Below are 19,971 nucleotides of genomic sequence, written 5' to 3'. Positions count from 1 at the left end.
TACAGGACAGACTAGTCGAAATGGAGATGAGATACAGGTCAGCCACAATTAACTGGGATGTTGGAATGGGTTCAAAGGGCTATACAGCCTCACCCTGTCCCTCCCTTAGGGGAGCATAATCCACAGAAAACTGAACGAATAGTAATCACTTTCCACCCCTTCATTCTTAACAGGAGGAGGATTTTCAGAACCTGCACCAAGCCCAGTTTCAAAAATGTGTTCAGCACTTGAGAAACAGCCTGGGCTTAATGAATCGAGCATCCGAGAGCAACCAGGAGAGAGCCACTGCTATCATTGCCAATAATCCAATTCCTGACCTCAATGACGTGGACGGAAAAGACTCTCCAATGCGCTTCCTAAGCAAACCTCCAGCCAAGGTACCCTTTGTAATAACAGCAAGGTCATACAAAGAAAATAGTATGTTGTAAAGAAACCTATTTTTCTCATGCCTAAGCAATTTCTTTTTGAAATCAATGACTACCTCCAACCGTTCACCCACGAACATGGTTCAAGGTAATTACCACTAGCTGTGCAATACTGTTTTTCCTCAGATTCTCCTGTCAAATCTGTGTACCCTAGTTCTTCTATTCCTGGTTACAGTATTTAGAGCAATGTTTCCCTGTCTACCTTTTACATAATCTTGTACCTCTATTGAAATACCCCTCAATCTCCATTGCTCTGAGGAGAACAGTCCCAGTTTTTCCAGCCAGATATTGTTGCTAAAACCCCTCATCCATGGAAACAATCCAGTGATCTTCCCCTCCCCCTCTTGAGGACGATCACATCTGGGGCAGCATGGTGGCTAAGCGGTTAGCACTGCTGCTGCATGGCGCCAGGGATCTGGGTTTGAGTCCACCGTCGGGTGACTGTCTGTGTGTCTATGTGTGTTTCCTCCGGGTGCCCTGGTTTCCTCCCACAGTCCAAAGATGTGCATGCAACGTGGATTGGCCAGGCTAAATTGCCCGTAGTATTCAGGGACATGTAGATTAGTTGGGTTATAGCGGGGTGGGTCTGGATGGAATGCTCTGAGATTTGGTGTGGACTTATTGGGCAGAAGGGCCTGTTTCCAAACTGTAGGGGTTCTATGGTCTCAGAGCTATGAAAACTGGATGCAATACCAATGACCTAAGCAGAGCTTTGTAACAGATTCATAATACTTTCTTTTGCTCAGGCTCTCAATATCTCCAATAATGAAGTGCAAGATCTGACATCCTTTGCTAGCCTACTGTCTCACACGTCCCGTCGCCCTCAAAGACCTCATCACATGAATCAACAAGTTCTCTGTCCCTTCACATGCTTTAGAACTATCTTGATAAGTCTGTATTGCTGTCTATATTGCTGTCTCTACCTCTTTCTACTAAAGTGCTTCACCCCATGGTCCTCGGAACTAAATTCCATCATCTCAGACAGAAAAACAGTTAGTATAAGACCATAAGACATAGGAGTGAAAGTAAGGCCATTTGGCCCATCGAGTCCACTCTGCCATTTAATTATGGTTGGGCATTTCAAATCCACTTACCCGCACTCTCCCCTTAGCCCTTGATTCCTTGTGAGATCAAGAGTTATCAATCTCCGCCTTGAAGACATTTAACATCCCGGCCTCCACTGCGTTCCGTGACAATGAATTCCACAGGCCCACCACTCTGTGGCTGAAGAAATGTCTCCTCATTTCTGTTCTAAATTGACCCCCTCTGATTCTAAGGCCATGCCCACTAGTCCCAGTCTCCCCGCCTAACGGAAATAACTTCCCGGTGCCCACCCTTTCTAAGCCATGCATTATCTTGTAAGTTTCTACTAGATCTCTCCTCAACCTTCTAAACTTTAATGAATACAATCCCAGGATTCTCAGCTGTTCATCATATGTTAGGCCTACCATTCCAGGGATCATCCGTGTGAATTTCCGCTGGACACGCTCCAGTGCTAGTACGTCCTTCCTGAGGTGTGGGGCCCAAAATTGGATACAGTATTCTAAATGGGGGCTGACTAGAGCTTTATAAAGTCTCAGAAGACCATCACTGCTTTTATATTCCAACTGTCTTGAGATAAACGACAACATTACATTCGCTTTCTTAATCACGGACTCAACCTGCAAGTTACCCTTTCGAGAATCCTAGACTAGCACTCCCAGATCCCTTTGTACTTCAGCTTTATAAATTTTCTCACTGTTTAGAAAATAGTCCATGCCTGTGTTCTTTTTTCCAAAGTGCAAGACCTCGCATTTGCTCACGTTGAATTTCAATACTCTCCTAAACTGTCTAAAACTGTGTGACTCGTTGTTTACTGTATGTATTCCAATTTTCTTTGTCTACATTGACAATGATCCACTTCAACATTGCTACTTTTTAAGCAATATTGCTGTTCCATGCCAAGGAGCTTGGTCATTAATCTTGGTCTCTCAAAAGCAAAAGGAATTTGCCTGAAGGTCTTAGTGGAAAGAAGTTTTGATAGTCATTCTCTCAGGTTGTGTTTCTAGACATCACTGGTGTATGTACCACTTAAATTCACACTCTCAGCTTCTCATTCTATATTTTAATTTACCGCAGCATTTGAGATTTCTATAATTTGAGTAATAAACATCCGTTAGAATGAGCTGGGGAATGTGTGCTAAGAGGTTTATTCTTACATTAATTTCCTATTACTACTTTAAATTTTGTCAGTAGCTCCTAATCTAGGTAGCAGGTCCAAGCTGCTTAAATTGCATTTGCTTGATTTGTGAGTGGTCTGTGGTAGAACTAAATATCTGTGAATATCTTTAAAATGTGATTTTGTCCATTTTTACAGTAACTTCTGTAGTTTGCATTATAATGAAATAAGGAGGGTACAAATCCCAGGAGTGTTGAGATTGTACAGTAGGAGTCCACGTTGAAGCCAACGAATAGGAATCTTTTATTAACTCTGTAGGAGTTAGGTTGGAGAAAGCACTTCTAGAATCTTGCTGGCTCAGTCCTAGTTCCAAATGTGTCCAGATGTCAGCAGGCATCACTGATGTTATATACTATTCCTTAGCATAACGGGCCTTAATCATTACCTTGCACGGCCACCTTCTCAGTTCTCCAGTGCTGCGCTTGAAGAGATCCTCACATCTTCTGGCACAAAGCCCAGCCAAAAGAGCTGGGAGGTCACACTCTGTCTGAAGATCGTCATGGATTTGCAAATAGCCCAAGGCAGGAAAAAGGCAGATGATGTTCCCCCACCAGCACCTCGGTCCTGCCTGGTACTCCATCCATACAAAGAGGCTGTCTGCAGGAGTTCAGACCTCAAGTGCATGGCTGCTGTGTATGCGCTCAGAAATCGCACGGGCTCCTTGTGGACTCCAGTTGCATATGCAGAAGGAGTTGGCCTGAACAGCTACAAACTCCCCCAATACTGGGAAGAGCTAATGTCCAGGTGAATGCAGGAGTTTTCAGTAGACTTCCCGAAGTAGTTGGTTGAAGGTCTATGAGAGCAATAGGAATAGAAATAGGAATAGGCCATTTGGCCTCTTAAGTCTGCCCACCCCATCAACAAGGTCATGGCTAATCTGCTCCAGGTCTCAATCCTCTTGCATTGCCATGAACTCCCTCATATTTCAAACATCAATCCTTCTCTTTAAATACTTTGTGATCTAGCCTCTACAACTTCCCACAATAGACAATTCCAATCATTCACTACCCTTGGGGAGAAAAAAAATTCCCTTGATTTCTCAGTTGTAAATATTCTGGAACTATGAGATTCTTTGAGATTCCCCCCACTGGTGGAAACATCTTCTCAACATCTACTCTGTCAAGCCTCTTCAGAACCTTCTGCATTTCAATAGGATCGCTGCACATTCTTCTAAACTCTAATGAGTAAAGACCTAATCTATTTAGCTGTTCTTGATAAGCCAATCTCTCCATCCCAGGAATCAGCCTTGGGAAGCTGTTTTGAACAGCCTCCAATGCCAGTAAATCCTTTTTAAATACAGGGACCAAAACTGTGCTCCAGGTGTGAGCCTCACCAACAACCCGTACGGTTGTAACAAGCCTTCCTGCTTTTAAAACTCCACCGCCTTAGCAATAAAGGCCAAAATTTCATTTGCTGCCTTAGTAGGAGCTATTTAATCTGACATTTGCCACATCTTGGCCCTCAAGGTATCCCATCAGATTGGGAGACCCAGAGAAAAAAATGCATTCTGAGGTTGGCTCCACTGGGAAGGCTGGTTCAAAGCCAGAAAATCTGCCCAGCTCATTGAAGGCAGGCTCAATTAACCTATATATATTTTCCATTCCCAGGAAGCATTTCAAACGTTAGTCATCCTTCGATTTGGACAAGCTTTCCTACTGCAGCCATTGGCATAAACAAGCTGCTGATGAATCCAAAATCAAAGCCCCCTGGACATACTGAGTTCTCTGCGACTATTTCTCATTTGCTTAAGTTTGCAAGTGCACCATGGCTCAGTGGTTAGCAGCGCCAGGGACCCGGGTTCGATTCCACCCTCGGGCAACTGTCTGTGTGGAGCCTGCACGTTCTCCCCGTGTCTGCGTGGGTTTCCTCCCACAGTCCAAAGATGTGCAGGTCAGATGGATTAGCCATGGGAAATTGCCCGTAGTGTTCAGATGGTGGGTCTGGGTGGGTTACTCTTCAGAGGGGTGTTATGGACTTGCTGGGCTGAATGGCCTATTTCCACACTGTTGGAATTCTGTGAAGTTAACAGGGAATGTTTGCATTCATAGAACCGACTGATTCAGAGTGATGCACAGAGCATGCCTAGGTGGCCTGTGGGAAAAACAAGTAAGATTTTCAAAAGCGGTAAGCTTTTCCTCCTACAACTTTGTTAAGCTCCCCCACTGGATAGAATTCAGTCATTAAAATGCTTTCACGTACTTGGAAAGACAGGATGTTGACATTTGACCCGGAGCTCTCTGCACTTACAAGATTTCAACACGAAGCTAGATGCCTGTCTAGAAACTATTCATCAGCTATTACTCTCAAATTGGTACCTGGCATGCTCCGGCACAAACTCTGAATGATCTGAACCTCAGTTTACAATAGCATTTGGAGAAACACAGAGCTGTACGATGTACACAATGTTTCAGTAGTTAGAAAATCTAATTTAGTGCAAGCTTTACCATGAAAGGAGACAGTGGTTCACTGGGGAGCATACTCAACCGGAACATTGTGGCCAAGTTCCCCCCTCCCACAATGGGGAGTTTAGTACACACACCAGGCTGATAGTTCCTGTGCATTACCAAAGGAGTGCGGCATTGACAAGCATGCTGCCTTTTGACTGCAGCTCCATCTGTTCTCTCAAGTGAACGTCAGTGCCCCATGGCACTGTTTCAAAGGATGACACAAGTGATATTGGATTACTGTTTGTAAAAGCTTTACTGTACGCAACTTAGTTGCTACGTTTCCTTTGTTACAACTATACTTTTATGTGTGTAAAGCACTATTGATCTTGCAAAAGATGCTGGGTAAATGCAAAACATTTTTATAGCACAATAATTTTGTTGCTTTTTACAGCTCAGAAGATGTCTGCCTATTTTAGCTGTAACAAAGAAGGAGTACAGCAGGTCAGGCAGCATCGGAGGAGCAGAGAAGTCGACGTTTCAAGCCTAGAACTTTGTTCACGACTGGGATGGGAGAATGGAGCTGGAAAATAAATAGAAGGAAGAGGGGTGGGGCTTGGGGAAGGTAGGTGGGATGGCAATAGGTGCATGCAGGTAGGGGTAATGGAGAATGGTCAGTGGGACGGGTGGGGCGCCTGGGGCGGGGGGGGAAGAAGGTGGACAGGTAGTGTCAGGTCAAGGAGGTGGGAATGAGAGGGAGGTTTGGACATGGTTTGAGACTGGGCGCAGGGAGATTTTAAAACTGGTGAATTCTATGTTTAGGCCATTGGGCTGTAGGCTCCCGAGGCAAAATATGAGGTGTTACTCCTCCAGTTTGCATGTGGCATCATTGTGGCACTGAAGGAGGCCCAGGATGGACATGTTACCCAGGGAGTGGGAGGGGGAGTTAAAAATGGTGAGTGACTGGAAGGTGTTGACATTTATGCCAGTACTAGCTATCTCCAGGTGGTTGAATAGACACCACAAAATGGTCAATGTAACCCTCTGGTTTTAGATGAAGGTTGTGTTGCTGTGATGCACTTCTGCTCTGGACACCATGTTTTATGCAGCTGTAAAGATTTAATTCTACCTCAGCTTCAGAACTTTTTTTTCTCTCCGCAGCTAAAATACCCAGTGAGAAAACAAATAATCCTCCCTCCCCTGAAACAACGTAGGCAGCGATCTGCTGATATTTCGAACGCCAGCAAGCAGGAAGAGCAGGGAACCTTGCAAGAAAAGTTAGTATTCAGTGATGAACTGCGGATGCTGGGTATCTGAAAGAAAGGCAGAAATTTCTGGCAAAACTCAACAGGTCCGGCAGCATCTGTTGGAAGAAAGCAGAGTTAACGTTTTGAATTCAGGGACTCTTCATCGGACTGTTTATCTTCTGATGAAGCGTTACTCGGACTCTGCTTTCTTCCCACAGGTTCTGCTGGACTTGCCACATTTCTCCAGCAATTTCTGACTTTGTGTGAGAGAGGTTGGTACCTGCTTTCTTGTATTGCCAATACAGTGGGAGTTAAAACAAGAGCATCATTGCATAACAACAGAATTGTTGCAGCACAGATAAGACGCAGGCCATTCACCGATCAAATTTGTACCAGCTTGTTTAATGAGCAATTTCCCTTATATCATTCTGCTGCCTTCTCCCTTAACCCTGCACATTCATCCTTTTCAGATAATCAACTCATTCATTTTTGTTTGTCTTGATTGAATAAGCTGCTACCTTACTCTCAGGCTGTGCAATCAGGACTAGGACCTCTTGTGGCAATGCTTTCCCTATGTCACTTTTTTATAACTACCTGTTTGGTCCAAAATGGCTTTTTCTGAGGTATTGGAGTTTATTAGGTAGAAGGAAAACTGTTAAAGTAAGGGGAAAATGGAATTTGTGCCTCCGTACAGAGAATTACCCTGGACACGTTACCCAGATTGAATATAATGTTCAGCATTTCGGGGGTGGTCAGTTGCAGAAATAATATCCCACTGGTCTGCATTCTCTCTCCTTACTGTGTTAATTATAACAATGGTAATGCCCCAAGAACCAGGATCTTAAAACCAGATAAAGAATTACAAAACATTCTTTAAAAGTCAGACCATAAATTGGGACATCAGCAGCTAACCCGGTGCCCAATTTGACATTCCCATGTTGAATCCGTAACATAAAGATAATAGTTTCTCAGAGCAGTTCTGTGAGTCATGAGTGATGTTATTTTTTGAAGCACACCTGGATAAACTAGGAACAGCTGAGACTACATTGATAAAAAAGGGCAGCCAGTGACATGGTGGCAGTGTTGCTGTATTCCTAATCCAGGGTTCTGAAGAAGGGTCATTGGATTCGAAACACGAACGCTGTTTTCTCTCCACAGATGCCGGAAGACCGGCTGAGTCTCCGCAGCAATTTCTGCTTCTGTTTTGCTTTAACAACCCTGACACACTGACTACTGGTCTGAGGCATGGCAGCTGGTAGAATTTAAATTAAATTTCGAAATCAGGAATATAATGGTGACCACAAAGCCAATATCATTTGTTGTGAAACTCATTGAGGTTCACCGATATCCTGCAGGAAAGGAAATCATCATTTTTTCCTGGTCTAGACCCCAGACCCACAGCAATATGCTTGACTCTTAACTTCCCTCTGAGATGGCCTTAACAAACCACTAAGTTCAATGATAATTAAGGGTTGGCACCCCGCTAGCAACACTGAGATCTTGTGGAAAAATATAGCAAAAGCAAAAGTGATTTCTTTCAACAAGGGGATGTAGTATGAGCTGGCAAAATAAGAAATGAAATCACCTGGCAATACACAAGCAATAATGGGTTAAATTTATAATGGGACAGTTAAAGTCACGTTGTACTTTGATATTTAGGTATCCCTTGGCACAATGCAATAGTCCGTTCTTGGAATAGTAAAGGCAACACCGTATGGAGCTGGAGCAGGCCAGACCCGTATCCCTCTAAAGCTTTCCTATTCTTATACCTGTCTAAATGTCTTTTAAATGTTGTGACTGTACCAGCTTCTACCACTTCCACTGGCAGGGCATTCCACGCACAAACCACCCTCTGTGTGAACATGTAGCCCCTCAGATTACTCTTAAATCTTTCTCTTCTCACCTTAAAATTATGTCCTTGAGTTTTGAACTATGTCCTGACATTTCCAACATCACACAGTTAGAAAGCATTCAGAATACCGGTTACGCAGGACAGCATTTCTTTGATGAGAAAAATGCTGATACTTTTGACAGTGTGCTGGTGCGATAATCAAATATACAATGAACTTCTTCTTAAATTTCAGGGCTCTGATCATTAAGGCTTCAAAGAAGGAATCAGCTTCCAATTTGTTGAGAAAGGAATTTAAGAAAGTTGTGAAACCATCTTACCTACTGAGTTCCAAAGTGCCACCAATTAAACCAAGTAATGGCAAAAGCCAGAAATTATCTTAAAGTCTTAGAATACTAACACTAATAATAAGGCTATTAATTACTAATAATGTTGGACATTCATTTGATTAAATGGGAATGAATTATATGTATTTTAAATATGGTGCTGCCAATACTCAGGCGATCACCAATGCTTTTGAAACATTCTCACGGGGCTTGTCAGGGTAAATTCTGGGAGGATGTTTCCCATCATGGGAGAGTCTAGGACCAGACAGCATAGCCTCAGAACACAAGGGTGTCAATTTCAGACTCAGATGAGGAGGAATTTCTTCTCTGAGGGTTGAGAGTCTTTGGAACTCCTTGCCAAACACATGGAGTCCTTGTATGTATTTAAGCCTGAGATAGATAGGTTCTTGATCAGCCAGGAAATCAAGGGGTTTTGGGGAAAGGACAGGAAAGTGGATGTGAGGAATCAACCATCATTCTACTGAATAGCAGAGCAGGCTTGAGGCGCTGAATGGCCTACTCTTGTTCTCATTTCTTATAACCCTATTGGTGTTTGAGGTCCATGAGTCTTGAATGATCGAGAGCTTTTTGCTTGATGTTATTCCAATTAATTCTAAGCAATAACATCACAGTGTAAATTTATGTTGCCTGTGAATATTGTTGGTGCTATAATTTCCAAATGAACTCAGGTGAAAAACAGATTTCATATGTGAATAATTTAATTTCTGGAATTAAAACTCTAATGCTGACCAGTAGTCTGTTGTCAGTTGTTGCAAAAACCTATCTAGTTCAGTGAGGTCCTTCAGGAAAGGCCTGACCCGCATGCGAGTCCAGACCCACAGCAATGTGACTGGCCCTTAGCTGCCCTCTTAAAATGGTCTAGCAAGCTGCTCCACTCAGTTGTATCGGAGGGCAACTAGGGTTGGGTAATAAATGCTGGCCCAACCAGCAAGGCCACGATCCCCATGAGTGAAATAAAACAAAATCACTACGTACTACACAGTATGGTGTCACATTTCAGACACAACTCTCCGGAAATTCTAGCAACTCAGTTCGTACAGAAAATAATTTTCTAACCCAGAGGAAGACTGGTGAATTTAGCAAACTTTCACGCACCTTTGCTGAAGGGTACCATGAATGGGAGACTCGGTGGCAAAACAGTAATACGGCCCTCGAGTTAATTAACATTTAAAGAGCATAAGCAATGAATTAGTCTTTAAGTTTAATTCTTTGGCTCAATTTCACAAGCTAAAAAGTCCAGGTTAGCTTTTAAACAGGGATGTATGTTAAAGTATCTGGAGGGCAAAGTAATAAAATACGACTTAATTGTGAATTATGAAAGCAGCAATGCACAAATGAGGAACTACTCAAACTAATGTAGACTTGGAATTGGTTAAATAAGAGTGAGGCAATAGGTTCCAAACTGAAATGGGTGGCTATTTACTCTTTTGGCCCTTCTAGTTAGATAGTCCACAATACACCTGCAATCGGGCATTAGAGAATGGGACTGTCTGAAAACCTGTCTGATCAATAATATAATGACTCCACCAGACTGTGAAGAGAATACTCTCTCTGATATTGCAAACTGTTTTTCCATGTTGTGGTTTATCCATATTGTGGACCTCACGCTGGGAATATACCAGAGTTTTTGGGGAGGAGGAAGTCTGATGTAAGCAGCCCCATTACTAATGGATGGGGTAAATTGATGAAAACATTGCTGCAAATCAAAATGATAATTTTAATGGGCTTTCCAAAAGCTGCTACTATTTTTAACGTACATTCTAATGTTTGAGTAAAAAAAAATTTGCTAAAGCATGGTTCGTTCAATAAATGTATAGGTTGGATATTGAGCCTGTGGGTAAATGATGGAATCATCGCCCCTGTTTGATGGGTAACAAAGCAGAGGCGGTATTAAATAATTCTACATTTAGACATAATCCACAGTCTGCAGTATGCCTAGAGGATGACAGAAGTGAAGGATTTGCAGCCACTGCGTCTCCACCTGTTGGCATCTACTCATACACATCTATGGGTAGTGTTGCGTGTTGAACAGCAGTTAGTTAGCTCAGTTAGCTAGATTGCTGGTTTTCGATGTGCATGTGTACAATTCCCTCAGAGGCTGAGGCTCCAAGAACTCTTCATCTCAACCTCTGCCTTTTCCCTGAGGACTGGTGGCCCTCAGCCTAAACTACCACCAATCTCTGTCTGATGAGTGAGCAGCTGATAGTCCAGTAAGGCTATGGCAACTTTACCTTGGCATATCTAGCAGCAAGTGTGCAGGAATGCCCAAATACAGAGCTGTATCATCTGTTAATGAATTACTTGCAGTAACTATACGCTGAGACACCAGTGAGCCAGGGGTACTGGAGGAGATGGTCTTCAGCTTGAATGTCTGACATTCCCTACTCTTCTGCTCCAAAGCAACAGAAGTGAAAGGGGATACTTTCAGGGGAAAGTCACTGTCCTCCCGTTGTGGACTTCAAAAAATAAATGGCCAACATTTATGACAGAAAGGTCCAGGACTTACAAAGTAGAAACAAAGAAGAAGTTTAAACAAGAAACAGGTAGCAAATTCAGAATTAAAACCAGTGGATGTTATAAAGCAGAAGCAAAAACAGAAATATTTCTAGAAATTTTTGTTTTTGTTGCTGTTGCAGTAAATTCAGAAGTAGCCTCAAGTTATTGCTACAAGCCTTGCTATCAGAAAAACAACATACTTTATTAGCAACAGGCTGCTATTTACGTGGCTGGGCAGAAAACATGTACTATGGCACAAAATTGTATCGCGTATTCAAAAACATTGCTAATATAGCTAAATGTAAACTTAAGGCTGTCCAAGGTTAGTTGAAAACCCAACTGAAAATTGGATGGAGTACTCAACAGGCAGAGATCTGGTGTAGTGGGTCTTTTACTGCCTGGTCACACTCACTTTAAACAAATGGCTTAGAACTGGGAAGAAGAACTTGCCCAGCCATTGATCCTGACAAGATTCATGAAGTCATAGGGTCATTATGGAATGGAAGATGGTCATTTGGTCCACTGAGACGACGCCTACTAGTCGCTTTAATGATATTTATGGTAAGTAAACAAATATTTACCGAAGTATGTTAATAATTACCAAAGTTATGTCTTAAATATGTATCATTTTGTTTTTATTCTCTTAGTTAAAAAAAATCATGTGCTCTGGCTAAAGTACGTTCCCTCAAGCATCACCGGACCATTCATTGCTCACTGAAGCTACCAGCCTTTACGTGCAGTCTGTGGATGTGAATTGTGACAAGGTATTCCAGAGTGGAAGGGCCGAGATCAGGATTAAACACAATGCTGTTCTAGTTTGGTGACCAGACACTTAAATCAAGGCTTGCTAGATGGTTTCCCAGAACTCTGCTATTTCTGCTGTAAACCTGGATGATTAAAGCAAACTACAAGAGATGCAGTAGTATCCCAATCATGTCCCCAATCCAATGAGACAGCAGACTGGGAATAGAACTAAGTATGCTTCTGTTATGAGTGGCTCAGTTATCACCAGGATAATTGCCAAGAATAGTACCAACTGTAGATGCCGGAGAATCTGCAATAACAAAGTGTGGAGCTGGATGAACACAGCAGTCCAAGCAGCATCATAGGAGCAGGAAAGCTGACATTTCGGGCTTAGACTTCTAGGCCTGAAACGTCAGCTTTCCTGCTCCTGTGATGCTACTTGGCCTGCTGTGTTCATCCAGCTCTACACCTAATTGCCAGGAAGAAAGCTTTTTAACCTTATCAAATGCAAGCATGACCACAAGAAATACTGGAGCTCCATCATTTTACTTGGGTAGTGAACCCATCCAGCAACAATGTTACAAAGTTAACACTTGAACTATTAACTGTGAGGTTCATGAATCATGGAAATTGGACTGTTATACATTCTTTTTCACAAATTTGAGAAATTACCTATGAGAAGAGCCTTGACAGGAGTTTGGAGGGGAGGTTGCTCCTGGAGGTAGGATGGACTATCCACCTTCATGCTAAAGAAAGATGCTCTGACACTGTGATCAACATGATCTTCACTAAATCTATGGATGTTTGATGGCAACATGATGTCTTGTGGGAGGTGAACTCTGGTGGAGTTTCGAGTGGATGCATATTACATCAACAGCAAGAAAAAAAAATCCATAACTAGTGGGTCCCACAACATGTCAAAACTGTACCTTTCAATGGAAATCGTTGCATCCACTTTACAAATATTTCCAAATCCTCAGCCTCTGAAATGTGAAGTTAAGGTCATGCATGCACAACAGTTGGGGAGTGGAATGGAAGACTTTGAAGCAACAGAATACATGTTATCTATTATGTGCTCCTCATATTGATTGATTTTATTGTCACATACCGAAATGCAGTGAAAAGCTTTGTTTACGAGTGGTATAGGCAGATAACAGCAAGCAAAGAATGTACAGATCACCATAAAAGACTTCGAGGCATACAGGTTATATTGCAGGTTACATTATTTGAGGCTGGAGGCCATTCAACAGTCTGATAACGGCCGTGAAGAAGAAATATCCTGTAGGCATCTGTAGATCAGAAGTTTACTTTGCTGAGTCTGGAAAATGCAGGACTCCGCTTTACTTAAGACTTTGAAAGAATATTGATCTTCAGTAGATTATGTTTATAAGTCATGCATAAGCTAATGTCACATTAATCATACCCGTGTATGTTTCCAATATCCTGCTTACATAGGTTTTCAGGAAATATACATGGCCTATGATAATAAATGAGATTACAGAACATATTGGATCATATACACCTGGTGTTCAATCTACTCTGGAAACATTTGGTCATTAATCTGATAACCTAATTACATTGGTGATTCCCATCAAGATTACTTTGGAAAAGGTTTTGTCATTATGCAAATGGATTAAGTGCTGAAAATAAATCAAGAATGGAGAAATGGGAGAAACTTGGTTCCAAGTTGGATGTTTGCTTATTGGCTATGCAGTGGCAAAACATCTAACAGCAATAGTAACTTTCAATAGCTAGTCCTGGTTTCTTACTGGATGGCCCATTTCTTTCACCAATTCCTAGTGATTGTAGGACTTTTCTAAAAGCCAAGAATGTCTGTGATCTGGAAAGCAAGCTTATTTTCAGTAATTTAAATTATTCCAGTGAAGTAACTCGGATCAGGAAGCCTACCTACCCAAGTTCTTGATAAGTTGTTGATCCAGGTTTTTGGAACTCCAAGGGGTCACTCCAAATACGATGGGATGTGTGCAGTTTTGTCCACCAGGCGGGTTACAGCCCATTGCTCACAGTTCTATACAATATTGAACTGGCTGAGCATATATCCACCTGGACCAAGGTTTTACTAGCATGAACTCTAGCTCCCAAGCTGAGGGGATGCAAGAAGACAGGAGAACCATTTAAATAAAAAAAAGCCCGAGAAAATATAAAGTATAGGAATACAATAGGCAGAAGATGATTTTGAAACCCTATTTTTGATTTGGTTCTGAAGAGAAGTTTAATTAAAACTGGAATGCTGAATCCAGTTCCTGGATTGTAGCTGTACTCTGGAAAATTTGGTGATTTGTCAGCCTAATGGTGTTTCCGAGCTGAGATCCTTTCTCACAGAAATGACTTATTCTAACCATAGGACTTGCTGATGCTGAAGCACAATTGAAGGGTCGATGTTTTCTAAGCTATGCTGTTTAATGGTTTGTTGTCTTGTGGATGATAGGTCAGTGTGTGCCCATTTGTGTGCATGTTTGGAATACGTGACCCGGTCCTGATTCTTACTTCATTCTGTTCCAGGTTTGAAAGCCTGGTCTCCTGAATTACCAGAGAGAGGGTTAAATTTCCAATCCGTATTGTGGGAGCCCCAGATTGGGCATGATTTCAGAAAATGTCAACACACAGTTTCAGGCAAGAGAATTTTCAACCTGGTTGGTGAAATATCAGCAGGCATCAGTCTGATCTTAGTCGGTAAATCGGAGGAGTGTTGCTTAATTCATGTCCCCAGAACACACTGTCAATATGAATCAGTTACAAGCCCATTCCATCCATTTGTCCTTCTGGATAGGTATGGGCTAATTTCTACCGCAGTCCTATCTGAAAAGGTGAAGAACAGTGTTAGTATCCTGTCAGTTGCCTCTCGGTTCTGACTCCAGGTGTCACGAAACAGCACTGCAAGCGTAAAGAGCCATTACAAAAGAAGTTTCAGCAGCCCCATCCCAGTTGATCCGTGACACAAAACTGCCACTTTATTAATACCAATTAGAACTAAATCTGGAGGTGTCATCAAAAAGGCAAGAAGGGAACACCACTGTGAACAGCAGGAACTACTCCATTGGTTCCCTGGCCTTCGGGGTAGATCAGGTGTGCATTGCTGTCCAACCAGCAGTGCTGCCTGCAACTCACCTGAAAGCATTGGGTCCTGGTGGTGGCCAATTGCAACACCAACGTATTCAATTTGCTGACACTGACGTCCCACAGCTTGGGAAGCACAAATTTTGCCAAAAGCGAGGACAAGATTGCATTGGCCCATTGTAAATGATTATATCACAGTAATCACAATGATTAATTTGAAGTAGTAAGCATGTGGTTTGTATGATTATGATATATCATTCACAGTTCATGCCAAGTGATTGATGTGTTATTCTCATAAAACTTCATGAATGCAGCCATTTCATGCAATGCAAAATTTCATGTATATATCATTTTTGTGTTTGTATGATATAAGTGATGTACCACGTAATATGTATGTAGCAGTATATGGATATCACATTTCTCATGTATACTCGATTTTTTATAATCTTTGTATTTTTGGATGAGGGAGCACTTTATTAAAGTATCAGAAATGGTGTGTTAATTGCTGAAATATTTGTATTGTCTGACTGTTGAATTCTGTAGCCTGCTAAGCTGAATGATTTATGCTTTGAGGTGAAATATTCACACTTACGATTACATTACTAATTTCATCAAGCACATGGCCTATAATGCTATTTGGAATATTGTTCCCAGTGACTGTGGATATATTATGTTGAACGGTAAACTTAGGAAATCCTGGAAGAAACGTAGACCGTTCCTTGGAAATACATTGTAAAGCTTGTAAATACCATTAATGCAAATTGATTATGATGGATTTTTAGCTGGGACATGTCGAAGCAAAGAAAGGATGGGAAATTGACAGATAACAGCAAGAGTTCAGTGGCACAATCTAATGGGTTCAACAACTCATTAGCCCTTATAACCTGTCTTGGCAAACCTGTAGCCACTTCTTTGCCAAAGCAATTTGCTTTTTTAAACTTGTGCAGAGCTGAGTGGAGGTGGATTTTAACGTCGGCCAGTGAACACAATTAGCCCAACCAGTAATGTCAGACTTTTTGCAAATTAGGATACCGACAGCATAGCTTTGACAAAGTCAGCTACCAACCCTTGTGTATATTATATCCTTATTACATGGATATACAAGACATGAATTTTGATCAGTTCCTTAAATCAGTTCTGACCGAAGATTTAAATCTCTAGACTACATTTGCAAGTATTCACGAGTCTCCAGTGTATTTTCATTTTGTTCCATTCTTAATTTTGGAATCTGAGTACTCAGTGGTTTCTGTCTATCTCTGCAGTTCTCTGTTCTGAACTGTGAGGAACTGAGATTTCAGAAGTCATTCTGCATGTGAGCAAGTGCCAGCTATCTGTAACAGAGTGATGCCACCACCAGCCACTTTCACAATGACTTCAGTCGGTGCATGGCAAGCCCAGAGTTCCCTCAATGCAGGAAGGCAATTGCTTAGTAGTATTTTTGCTGGACTGTTAATCCAGAGACCCAGATAACGTTCTGGGAACCTGGGCTCGAATCCCGCCATGGCAGATGGTGGAATTTGAATTCAATAAATTGCTGAAACTAAGAATCTAACAATGACCATCTAACGATCCACTGCTGATTATCAGAAAAATCCATTAGCTTTGCTAATGCCCTTTAGGGAAGGAAACTGCCATCCTTACCTCGTCTGGCCTGCACGTGATTCCAGACCCACAGCAACGTGGTTAACTTTTAACTGCCCTCTGGGCAGTTAGGGTTGGGCAATAAATGATGCCTGGCCAGCAATGTGCCCTCATCCTGTGAATGAAGAAAGGAATGACTTCCTACTCCTTATGATGTAAATCTCTTAATATCTATTTCTGCCAGTAATACAAATTAAATGGACTGCACTTCTGAATTGAATTGATCTCCCTTCCCTTCCCAATGGACAGGATTGGTTGTCAACTTTTGTAGTTCAGTACCCCTGGCCTGGGCAACAAGGAAATTAAGTGAAAAAGTCTAATAAGGAGCAGTGAGAACAGAAAAAAAGAAGAGAAGTAGAGAAAGTCAAAAATATAGGGACCCTGAAATCAATCTGTTTAGAGGAACTATGTATGTTATAATAGCAGGTGACGGAATGCCATTTGATTGTGTCCAATGTTTCATACACTGTTTCTTTTCAATACCAATCAATATAAATCAGAGAAACGTAAAGATGAGAATAAAAATGAATAGTGAAATCTGTTCTGTCTGCTCTGCTTGTCTTTGCTTCCAGATTTGTGAGTCTGTCACACTCTTGTGCCCCTCCTAGTGATCAAGTGAGGAGTGGTATTTTCAAACCCTTACCATGTTTATTAAGAATGCAAGGTGTGGCGTGAGTATCCATAGTAAGTTGGGAGAGAGGATTTATCAAATGATGCTGCGTTATAAATTAGAATTAAGTTTTATTGTCACATGTAGTCAAGCACAGGGACACATGAGTACAGCGAGCAGTGTACAAAGTCACCATTTCTGGCACCATCATAAAAAGTAACATTTGTTGTGATAATGAGTTCATCATTTGAAGATTTTCAGCTCACGTCATTCATCTGATCCTGAAAAATCTATTTACCAAATGGAGATGATGTATTCAGAATAATTCCTCTAGCGTATTTGCAAACTCTGCCGATAGTATGCTGGGATGGCGAAGCATTAGTAAATTCAACAAATACGATAGAACCCTTTTCATAACATGCTATGATCTCCAGTTTTGACTGTTATATACACAGGATTAAAACCAACCTCATGACAACAACCTGATCAACTAAAAATGATATATAATACACACATTTATTGGACGCTCTTCAAATTGACACTTCTCAAAGACTTTTGATTTTTTTGAAGCCCCTTTGAGTAAATGTTAGATGTTCAACGTGCTGGATCTGGGATGTGCCTAATTTGCTCTTTTGTAACCCTTACAGTTTGCCTGCATTGACTAGCATTCCAAAGAAATGTCAGGATGAAATTTATGAAAGGTCAATGTGACAGTTATTCCTATCCACTCTTGAATGTCGATTGACTCAATTGAAAAGTGGGAAGACAGATTATTTTCACTTAATAAGCTGAATTATTACCACCTGTACAAAATTCTTAATTCTCCATTTTTAATTGTTTGCTTGCAGAGAAATCCAAGGAATGCAACGTGGAAGACACCGTTGTGATTTCCATCAGTGAGGGCTTGGACGCGTGCCGTAGATCATCATAAGTTGTAATGTGCACTTTGTCAAGGAAGGAATAAAGGGAGCATTTGCGACATTGTTACTTGTTTCTGTCTGGTTCATTCAGAAGTCTTCCAATTTGGAAAAGGCAATTGGCTGTTTGAAAATTTCTTTTCTTTCTGTTTAGTACAGGCTCATCAATTAGTTTGAAGACTACAGAAGCAAATGTTTAACTCAGAACCTGCGAGATCGAAAAATTCCAGCAGCTTTACAGTCTTGGGCTTGATATTGATAATGTAACTTGAGAAAATTGTTGGGACAGGATCCCCAGGTAAGACAAAAGGCACAGCCTTTATCATAGCCATACTATACCACAAGTATGTAAGCATCTAATCAAAGAATTCATGTTGAGTGCGATGTGATGTGAAGGATAGCTTTACTAAAGAGAGTTATACCATTGGAAATGTCTTTCATCCATAAGGTGGAAGACTAAGCACATTATTCTGGATAGGCAAACTATGAAATGGAAGAAATCACCCTTGAATTTGGACGAATTAAGAATGATTTTCAACTTAATAACAGCTGAGAATTTCTACTTTAGTGGTTCTTTGTGGGTCAACTTCACTGGCCTCCCACATGGTTGCCATGGAGCAATCAAGAAACCAACCCACAAGACACTGGAGACTAAAATACTCGTAGTATTTAGATACTGGCTTTCAGATGTCAGAACCTTGAGATCAGGCAACGTAGCGAAACAGCGACATTGTGGCAATGCCTCTGGATTAGGATTCTAGAGTTCCAGGTATAGTTCTAGGAACATGAATTCAAATCCCACGGCAAAAGCGAAATTCATATTTGATTAAAAATCTGGATTTGAAAGCTGGTCTAATGAAGGCCATGTAAACATGGCCCATTGTCACAAACATCCATTTGATTCACTAATGTACTTTAGGAATAGAATTTGCTGTCCTTGACTGGCCTTTGTGTGACTCCAGTCCTACAGCAATGTGGTTGACCCTTAACTTCCCTTTGGACTTTCCACCCTAATAGGCTCAGAGAGTAATAGAGCTTGGAAATGGTATTGTGGGTCTGCCTACAGCACTTGGACTGCAGCAGTTCAAGAAGGCAGCTCACTACCACCTACCTTCTCAGGGGAAACGAGAGACGGGCAATAAATGCTGGCCCAGACGGTGTAGCACTCCATCAGTATTGCTTTCCGAATTGCAACTCTGTAATTGAGCTTGGACCCATAATCCTCTGAATTAAAAGCAAGCACCCTGCCAACTAAGTCAATTTGTGCGGAATTGAAAGGAGATGGCTAATTTATTGTAAGATAATAAAATGTGAGGCTGGATGAACACAGCAGGCCAAGTAGCATCTCAGGAGCACAAAAGCTGACGTTTCGGGCCTAGACCCTTCATCAGAGAGCTGATGAAGGGTCTAGGCCCGAAACGTCAGCTTTTGTGCTCCTGAGATGCTGCTTGGCCTGCTGTGTACATCCAGCCTCACATTTTATTATCTTGGAATCTCCAGCATCTGCAGTTCCCATTATCTCTGAGGCTAATTTATTGTCTCAATTTTTATGACAGATTTACTAACTTTATTTGATAAAAGTCAATGTTTCTATTTTTTTTAAGAAATGTGTTTATAATTTGACTAGAAACCCTGGTAAAGGAATATTCACAAATATGTTTCAATGTCACTGAGACCGGAGGAATTTTCTATTATTCGTACTGATACTCAGTGAGTTTCATTTCTATCACGTGATTTATAGTATCCTAAATTGTTTCGATGGAAAACTTTGGGACATTTTACTGGTAAAACCCGTAACTGATGATTCATTATTCTGGCTAAAAAGAAGAAAAGTAGTTTAAATTCCATATTGCCTACACCATGAGGAAGTGAATTTTTAATCCAGCTGTGCATCTTCACAACAAGTTAGGACAGTTATTACCAGATACCGTTGAAAAAATTCTTCCTTTTCAACTGTCTCTTGATTGGTTGCAACAAATATATTATTTATTTTTAGTACGCAGCTATCAAACTTC

The 19,971-nt window shown here is 41.4% G+C and overlaps 1 protein-coding gene across 3 annotated transcripts in view; it reads left to right on the top strand.

The window, feature by feature from the left end:
- Positions 1-19,971, top strand: part of LOC125463075 (uncharacterized) — an 87,386-nt gene that overhangs the window by 51,650 nt on the left and 15,765 nt on the right. For 2 of the 3 annotated variants that reach the window (XM_048553749.1, XM_048553748.1), the window contains exons 4-7: positions 174-377; positions 6,189-6,304; positions 8,359-8,477; positions 17,888-18,254. In XM_048553749.1, coding sequence (XP_048409706.1) covers positions 174-377; positions 6,189-6,304; positions 8,359-8,477; positions 17,888-17,970 — 522 coding nt within the window. In that variant the 3' untranslated portion in view covers positions 17,971-18,254. The remainder of the gene's footprint in view (positions 1-173; positions 378-6,188; positions 6,305-8,358; positions 8,478-17,887; positions 18,255-19,971) is intronic. The other variant, XM_059654485.1, reaches the window with a different exon arrangement.

The sequence above is a fragment of the Stegostoma tigrinum genome, chromosome 25, assembly GCF_030684315.1.
Source record: "Stegostoma tigrinum isolate sSteTig4 chromosome 25, sSteTig4.hap1, whole genome shotgun sequence".
Taxonomy (NCBI): domain Eukaryota; kingdom Metazoa; phylum Chordata; class Chondrichthyes; order Orectolobiformes; family Stegostomatidae; genus Stegostoma; species Stegostoma tigrinum.
Note: the sequence above shows the minus strand (reverse complement) of the source record. Positions and strands in the feature narration are given on the sequence as shown.